Source organism: Papaver somniferum, chromosome 3, assembly GCF_003573695.1.
Source record: "Papaver somniferum cultivar HN1 chromosome 3, ASM357369v1, whole genome shotgun sequence".
NCBI lineage: Eukaryota > Viridiplantae > Streptophyta > Magnoliopsida > Ranunculales > Papaveraceae > Papaver > Papaver somniferum.
In genome coordinates, this window is record NC_039360.1 from 152,547,314 (window position 1) to 152,556,827 (window position 9,514).

General features: G+C 44.0%; 1 protein-coding gene across 1 annotated transcript; it reads left to right on the top strand.

Moving 5' to 3' along the window:
* Nucleotides 1-2,669: 2,669 nt before the first annotated feature.
* Nucleotides 2,670-3,626, top strand: LOC113360122. The gene has a single exon (XM_026603666.1). It carries the CDS (start codon nt 2,670-2,672, stop codon nt 3,624-3,626), a length of 957 nt encoding a protein of 318 aa, XP_026459451.1.
* Nucleotides 3,627-9,514: the final 5,888 nt, after the last annotated feature.

Sequence of the window (9,514 nt, forward strand, 5' to 3'; positions counted from 1 at the left end):
ACTGCCGGCTGCGAAAAGCTAATATGAATCACAAGAATTGGTTCATACAATACACGAACCTTAACTTCTAATCTTCCCAGCTCGAGCTCTTCACTGTCATCTCAATCATTCCCTGTTTTTATCATTATCCACCTAAACCACTCCAACGAGCTGCTGCCATTCATCATTTATGTATACACATTATTCATCATTCGGCATGTGTCCAAGAGATCACACGAGGAAGAAACCCGGCGCCCGAACATCAAAGAAGGATACCACGTGTCAACACGCAAGGGGCATGTGATCATCATCATCAGGATGATCCAATGACTAAGAATCAAGGGGACACTGGAAGAACAGGCTACCGCGAAGTATTGAAGAACACTCAAGGATCTGCTTTACTCCATCCCGAGGAAGATCCAATATCAAGGACCGAGATGAGTCTCACTGACAAGGAAGTGATAGGGGCAGCAGACATCTGTCTGGCGCATGCAGGCTTCCCAACCACCCGCATTAAACGCTAAGAACGTAGGGTACGTGACGGCTACCATGTGGAGGAGAAGAAGGTAACTTTTCGTTATCCTATATTAACGCTGAAGCCATCGGAAGATAACGAAGACCCCATCGGCATTGGTACGCAAATCAAGATGATAAGGATTTGGCGGCATACAGAAGAGGGCCCCACTAAGGATTCCTATAAATACCCCTCTCCTCTAAGAGAGAAGGGGTCGACCAATTGTTAGTGAGAATGAGAGATAAGAACCGAAGAGAGAGAAATAGTAAAAGTAAGTGGTAGATTTTTCTTCTTCATAGCTTCGTTATTCACTTCAAAGTCATTCGACTATCTTTGTAATCCCCAAACGCATAGTGAAACAACTACCCCCGTGGACGTAGGCCTTAGTGCTGAACCACGTAAATCCCGGTCTCATTTATATTCAACACTTTATCTTCTGTTTTATATGTTTTACCTAGATTTGTTGTGTTATATGTATGATCGTATGAATAGATTAATTTACTCTCCATTGTCCAGACGAGGACGAGCCCGAAGACTCAGAGTCTGATAGGCTTCAAACTTACATTATTTTACATATATTTTACTCCTTTCAATGATTTTGTATATAATGCGAATATTTTTTGTGAACACGATGATATCATCGTTATTTCTGTGTTCACAATCTGGCACTAGAAACAGGGACTCTGTCCCGGTAAAAGATTTATCTTATCCTGTGATTTTACCTATTTTTTGGTTCTCAGCGCTATTCTCCGAATAATGGTGTTCTGAGTAACTTGACACTTTATCTACCTTTCAAAAGTTTTTCTGTCCGCGTTTACCATTACAAAAATTCTTTGGATCTGTGCTCATTTTTGAAATTATCTTCGGATCCAAGGTTTCTTATACAACGAAACCACCATACGTAGCGGATCTACGTTAAAAAAAAGGTTTTAAAAAGTCTATATCGTGTGCTTGCTGACAAAAGGACACCTGATCTACGTTGTCAGGCCTTCATATTTAAAAACCCATGGATCTGGGTTCTACCGAACAACTTTTTAGATCCGCAAGTAGATCTATGTCTTTGATTATTGGATCCGACTTTTAAAGTTTTCCTTTCTTTAAAATAACCTCCCCAAAAACCTTTAGATGAATGTTTTATTTTTCTGCCTTTCTATAATGATTGCATTTACAACACGCTTTAAAAACCCTTGTGCAAATCTATGCTTGCAAGGATCGGATCTGCACTTTGTTAACAGAGTTTTCCCCGAGCCTCGTTTTCCTTGAGAATCTTTGAGTGTGCGTTGAAATTTATGTTTCTCCTTTAACCTTGCTAACAAAACCAATGTGGATTCTGTTTCTCCGACGACGTTTCGTTTTTGCAAAGAATCAAAGATGGAGAAAGCAAAGGATGTGGGAAAAACCAAGGCATCGCCCAAAGAGACACCGAGGACAACACCAGTTATGACACGCAGTAAACAAAAGGGTGAAAAGACGAAGACACCAAGCCAGAATCCAGACACAGCGGAAATCCCCTCACCCCTAGATTTCAACGTTGTAGCAGCAGCAGCACTCAAAGCTATGGCAGCCAAATCTGAAGCAGCAAAGGCATCCACAGCTTCCCGTGCTCACCAACAACAAGAAGGATTTGCAGAATCAACGATGCAGCAGCCAACCCTTGGGATGCCGCCAACGAACGATCAGAACCAGACTCTGCCAACTACACAACCAACGCCTCCACATGTGGAATTGCTGTTGTCGAATTCCGATCCACCCCATCCCTTAATCCAAACAGTTGATGAAGATCATACTGTGGCCCTTGGGGAAAGGGCGTATCGGAACTCCGAACCAAGGATTGAATCATTCCCCCCAGCTGATAGCAGAGCTCGAAGAATTAAAGAAGAACCAGAAGACATATGCAGAGGCTGTGGCATTATTAGCTCGAGAAAATCAGGAGCTCAAGGATAAGATTGCCCAAAGCATTGGAGTAGCGCATCAGCACGATGAATCAAATTCTAAAGCACCAGAGCCGAACCATGACCGAAGGATCGTCGTGACAAATCCCGAGCCATTAAACCAAGGAGCAACCATAGGAAATAGGTTATCCGGACCAGATTACGTGCTAGAGAATTCAGACTATTTTGATAGTGAGAACCGAAGATCAGAGTGATTTGCAGTCCGAGAAGACCACCATCGTGCAATGGAGGACCTTCATACTGAAATGATGATTGAAATCAAGCAACTGGAAGCAAGACAAGGGGGAGGAAGACTAGAAGAGGTGATGAAAGAAGCCAACACCACCCCACTGGTTCCGTATTTCTCCAGAGCTCTCATTCCTCAGAAGTGCCTTATCCCAGCGTTTCAGTGTTACGATGGATCCAGCGATCCCGCGACCCATCTTTGGTATTACAATCGCATGCTGGCACGATGGGATCAAGATGACGCAATCCTCTGCAGATATTTCCCTTCAAGTTTGAAAGCATCGGCCCTATCCTGGTTCGATAACCTTTCACCCAACTCCATCGACTCCTACGACCAGCTTACTGAGAAGTTCCTAGGGACATATATGTACAACAAGGCTGTTAACGCAGGGATGGACAAGTTATTCTCATCCGCGATCGCCTACAAGGAGACAACCAGGGAGTATACTGACAAATGGCACAAGATTTTCCAAGCAATAGGAAATGTAGATCCAGTGGTCAACATTAACTGCTACAAGTGGGGATTGGATAGGATGAGCCCGCTATTTGTCGAGATTCATGGAAGCGTTCCAACGACCGAAGGAGACCTTCGAATAATCATCGAAAAGCACGCCAGGCTAGAAGAAATCCAGCGGAAAAATCCCAGAGCCCAGACTCAAAGATCTCACCGGACTCATTCGGTAGAACAAGCCAGCGGATCAAAGAGGGGCGGCTCAACTGAACGTCCTATCGAAGATAGGAGAGGAAGAAGAGACGATCGACGGCGTGATGACCGGAAATTCGAAGATCAAGTTTACACGAAGCTGAACACCAACTACACTCGCATCCTGAGGGAGATCAAGGATCGGGAAAACCTAGAATGTCCATGGTCCAAAGGAAAGCATCCCTCAAGATCCGAGAAGTCAAGAGATTATTGTGAGTACCATTGCTTCACTGGGCACCAAACCGAGAAATGAAAAAATCTAAAAATAATGACCCAAAAGTTGATTGACGCCGGAGATCTCAAGAAATATATTCAGAAGGCAGAAACCGATGATAGGGCAAAGCGAAGCAAGCAAGTCCATCTCCCAGAGGGCAATCGAACACTCAATACCATCTCATGCTCCGAAGCTACTGGACCCTCACTGACGGCTCAGATAGGGAAAAGGCTAAGAAAGAAATTCGAGGACTACTGTGAGCTGTACAAGATCAGGACGAACACGAACAGTGGATGAATGCACCAATGACTTTTGACATTGAGGATGTCGAAGAAGACATGGAAGACCGCAACGATCCTTTGGTCCTCACATTACCGGTGAAATGTCAAGAAGATCCTCATCGATGGAGGGAGTTCGGTTAATGTTCTGTTCTATGACACGTTCAAACGAATGGAGCTTAACAACGAACAACTGATGTGTTCGTACTATATCATCTACGGATTCAACGGGGCCCTACAAAGCCCTTGGGGATATTGTCTTGCAAGTAAACGCAGGACCGATGAAAGTTGACACTCGATTCAGTGTAGTGGACGCTCCTTCCCCCTACAACGCCATCATTGGCCGAAGATGGGTGCACAAGCTCAAAGGAGTGGCATCGACCTATCATCAGTACCTTAGATTTCCAACACCCGAAGGGGCAATGGAAATAAAAGGAGATCTGGTCTCTGCTCGAGAATGCCAGGCTCTACAAAATCAACTCAATAACGGACAAGATGAGCAGCGAAAATCCCGAAGAAGCCGAAACAAAGAGGCTGTGAAGGAAAAAGCAATTGATCTTTATCTCGAAGAAATCTCTGGAAAGAGTCTGACGAAGGAAATCATCGTTCTAAATACTGAGGCAAGTATCTCAACAACTAAGGAGGCTGAAGAGCCTACCAAATAGCAATGAGAGAATGTCCCTCTCCTAGGGGAACCGAATCCTACGTTCACATCAGTAGAACCCGCGAAGGAGACCAATATAGGGACCGAAGAAAACCCGAAGATGATCAAGATAGGAACCTTAATGGATAAAGATAGAGAGATAGCTTTAATCAAGCTACTCATGGAATACGCAGACATCTTCGCATGGAAATTGGGAGACATGCCAGGAATCGATCCGAAGATAATCCAGCACGAACTTCGTATTAAGCCAGGCACCACACCCTTCAGGCAGAAAGTACGAAAGGTAGCACCTGAGTATCACCAAGCAATCGAAAAGGAGCTCTGCAAATTGTTTGAAGAAGGATTCATCAAGGAAGTCAAATATCCAACGTGGATATCAAACATGGTCATAGTGCCAAAGAAGAACGGAGGAGTAAGAATATGCATCGATTTCACCAACCTCAATAAGGCATGTACGAAGGACAGTTACCCGCTCCCAAGCATCGATCAACTGGTGGAAGCCGTCTAAGGATACGAAGAACTATCATTCATGGATGGATATTCTGGTTACAACAAAGTAGCCCTGGCAGAAGAAGATCAAAAACATACATCATTCTACACCCCGCACGACCTCTATTGTTACACAAGGATGCCCTTCGGACTTAGAAATGCAGGGGCAACATACCAGAGGATGGTTGATGCTATCTTCAAGCCATGGATTGGGAACACCCTAGAAGTGTATGTTGATGATATGCTTGTCAAAAGTAAGCTGCGCAAGGACCACCATCAAGACCTGAGGGATATCTTTGAAGCAATGAGGAAGCACATCATGAAAGTAAATCCGGAAAAATGCACATTCGGTGTCACCTCAGGGAAGTTCCTCGGATACTTAATAACGAAGAGGGGCATCGAAGTAGATCCCGCCAAGATCCAGGCCATCGTAGAGATGCCATCCCCGAAGAACCTGAAAGAAGTCCAAAAACTCAATGGATCCTTAGAGGCTCTGGGTAGATTCATCGCCAGGTCGTCGGAAAAATGCAAACATTTCTTCAGCATCCTCAAAAAAGGGAGCAAGTTTGAATGCACCGCAGAATGCGAAGAAGCTTTCCAAAAGATCAAAGAATATTTAGCCACGATCTCGATCCTACAAAAGCCTGATGCCGATGAGGTATTGGCTCTCTACATAGCAGCAACGGAGGATGCAGTCAGCGCAGTGTTGGTCAAGACGAACACGAAGATAGAGCAACCAATTTATTACGTCAGCAAGACTCTCAACACGGCAGAAAGAAATTATACGAAGATCGAGCAGCTCATTTTGGCACTAGTATGGGCAACCCAAAAGCTAAGAACCTATTTTTTGACTCACTACATTCGTGTTCCGTGCAAAGCACCGTTGGAGGTTGTTCTCAAGAGCGTTGGGAAAGTAGGAAGGATAGCAAAATGGAATACTCATCTTGATCAGTTCAACATGCCCAAAAATCACAAGTCCTGGCGGATTTTCTAGCAGATTTACCCCTGGATAATGACGAGGAAGTAAGGGGCATACCAGAAACAGAGGACGGGAAAGATCCAGTAGATGTTCTCGAACCCTCAAACCAAAGACGATGGGAGGTCTTCATCGACGGATCAAGGAATAGGGAAGGTGCGGGCATAGGCATCATAATCACCACCCCCACTGGGGAAAGGATCGTACACGCGCTGAGGTTGGAATTCAAGGGGCATACCAACAACATCGTAGAATACGAAGCCGTAATACATGCTCTTCGTTTAATAATAGAAATGAGAATAACCGATGTATGCCTGACAAGCGATTCACAACTGGTCATACGATAAATATGACTAGAATACAATGTCTACGACAAGACCCTTTCAGCGTACATGGCATTGGTCTAGACTCTAGCATCCCAAGCACCTAGCATCAAGTTCCGGCACTTATACAGAAGAGACCTCAGGCATGCTGATGCTTCAGCATACATATCATCCACGTTGAAAGATGAAAGCGTCAAGGCAATCAAGATAACGAGAGTATACGATCCTTCGATTACTCCACGGGAATCTTTCGCTACAAATCGTGAAGACGATGTAGGGGAGGATATCACTGACGAAGATGTAGGGGAGCACATCGCCGACGAATTTCACGAAGATGATATTATGACAAAATCTAACGAAGACGAAGACTTCAAAAACGAAGAAGATTGAAGAACCGAAGTTCATCTTTTCCTTAAAGAAGGAACGCTGCCTGCGGACTTGAAGCAAGCTAGAAAGGTGCAATCAAAGGCGGGGAGATACGATCTTCGGGACAGAATCTTATATAAGAAGTCTTTTCTCGGACCGCTGCTACGCTGCCTATCAAGAGAAGAAGGACATCGGGTTTTGAAAGACATACACTACGGAGACGCGGGAAACCATAGTGGAATGAGACCACTAGCGGACAAAGCAAAAATGCTGGGATATATTGTCCACAAATGATACAAGAGACCGCAAGGATGTCTAGGAGGTGTGAGGAATGCCAACGGTTTTCTAAAAGGATCCATGCTCCTGCAACGAAGCTGAATTCGGTTGATAGTCCTTGGCCCTTCTCAAAATGGGGCATATACATCGTTTGACCCCTGATCCGAAAAGACGATTCTTGATTGTATCTACATATTACTTTAGAAAATGGGTATAAGCCAAGGCCCTGGATAGAATCCGAGACTCGTACGTATTCACATTCATCTTCCAGAATATCAGTTGCAGGTTCGACATCCCCGCAGAGATCGTCTCTGACAACGGAAAGCAGCTGCAGGGAAAGAACATAGATATGCTCTTTGACACCTTCAAAATCAGGAAGAATAAATCAACTCATATCTATCCCCAAAGTAACGGCCAGGCTGAAGCTACAAATAAGACCCTCGCTCTTATTTTCAAGAAACAGCTGGACGAACACAAGGGACGATGGTGTGAACAATTACACAACGTGTTATGGACATACCGAACCACACGAAGGTCCGCTACATGTGAATCGTCATTCCTCCCCACTTACGAGGCCGAAGCAGTCATCCCAACAGAAATTATCATGGCAACCACAAAGACCGAAGCATGGGAAAAGAACCTCACAACGGACATGATGTTGGAAAGACTCGATGATCTGGAAGAAAGGAGAGAGACAACGCTACAAAATATGGAGAATTATCAACGAAGATTATCAAGGGAATACAACAAAAAGGTTAAGCTTAGAAATTTTGTAGAAGGACAGTATTTGCTGAGAACTATACCCCAATACCAACGAGAGAAAAAGTGGGGCAAGTTAGCGGCAACATGGGGAGGACCATTTGTAATACATGATATCGCGGGAAATTGATCTTATTACCTGCGCAACCTAAAAGGAGAAATCCTCAGACACCCGTGGAATGCGAAATATCTCAAGCCATACTATCCATAAAGCAACACAGTTCTGCATCTGCGTGAAGAGCACCAGAAGAAGAAGGAAGCGTGCCCGCTTGACATGTTTCTATCTCTGTACGAGGAATAGCAGACCTCACCTTATCAATCAAACAAGCTTTTTGCAGAAATTCTTATTGGGGAAAGTAACCATATACAATCTCTCGGGACTCCCCTATCAGCGTCTATGAGTGTAGGACCATGGGGAAGACTTCCAGCAGAAAGAGATACCCAACCAATCAAAAAGGCAGCGGTTCAGCGGAATGAATGCATGTAAATATTTCAATAACGCATTACATATCCGGGAACGCTGCATCAACTCCCACCGTTTGGTAATCCTCTGGCCAAGGGTTAGACAGCGGGGTGACAGGTCCAAAGTCAGTAACGAAGGTGCCTATCTTCGTTATTGCCATCAAACACTTCCTATTACTCAATTTATTTATTATTTAAACTAGATTTGCTCACCATATAAAAAAGTAATTGAATTGACCATGCAGATAAATCAGAGTTGAACATATCCAAACAAACGATGATCCAGAGTTGTATATATCTAAACAAACGATGATCCATTCCATAAAAGTTGATTACAAGCTCAGAGAATTAATCAAGAATTAAACAAGAGCTAAAACAAGATACACAAAAAATGACCCAAAGCCAAGTAATCAACAAAGATCAACTTTCTATAACATGCATTGAAACCTACTTCTCCTTAGAAGATCCGACGTGATCATCTGGATTCTTCTTCTGAAACGAGGGGACACTTCCTCCCGAAGAAGGATCAGAGATACAAGTCAGGGGCTCAGGAATAGGACGACGGGGGTACTTCTTGACAATGTTATAGTCCTTCAGAAGGCCCTGCTCGAACTTAGATAAGGTCTTGTTAATCTCTTCGGCAAGCTGACAATGAGCCTTATGCGCAATGACGGCGGCCCTGAGCTCAGACAGCGATAACGAAGACTTCAACCGAGATACTTCTTTAGCTGCCTCTTTTGCTGATTCGTCTCGGGATCCTGCCAACCCTTCATAATACTTAGTCTGACCCTCCTGGCGCACTAAGGAAGATTGAGCCTCTTTAAGATTCTCATTTGCAAGGTTAAGCTGTCCCTCGAGCTCTGAAAAAGGAAGGCACAAACAAGGTTAGAAAAGTAGAATTATAAAGTCACCCACGACCAAACAAATATATACCTTCGACATTAGCCGAAGCTATCTCATATTGATTAACTACAGCGTCCCAGGCTTCTTCAAGAAAGTCATACTCATCTGAAATTTTCTTATAATCCAATCGAAGATTTGTAAGAGCAAACTGACACTCATCCAACTCTACCTGATTCATGGAGTCTAGATGGTGAAGACGATTGACTTCGTTACTCATTTCTTCTATACCTTTAGTTAGCCTATACAAATTAACTTCAAGGTCCTTCTCAGATTCGACTAAACGAGCAACATCAGCCTGAGAAGCACTTATAGCATTACTAAGGGTGTGGGCCTCATCTCTAGCGTCGTACCTCTCCCGAACAAGCCGATGTATATAATCCTTAACTTCAGGGTCATGAGACAAACGATCTTGACGCAGCTCTTCTTCCAAG

Excerpts from the sequence above, each read along its gene's own strand:
- LOC113360122 (XM_026603666.1), top strand. The coding sequence starts at position 2,670 with ATGGAGGACCTTCATACTGAAATGATGATTGAAATCAAGCAACTGGAA.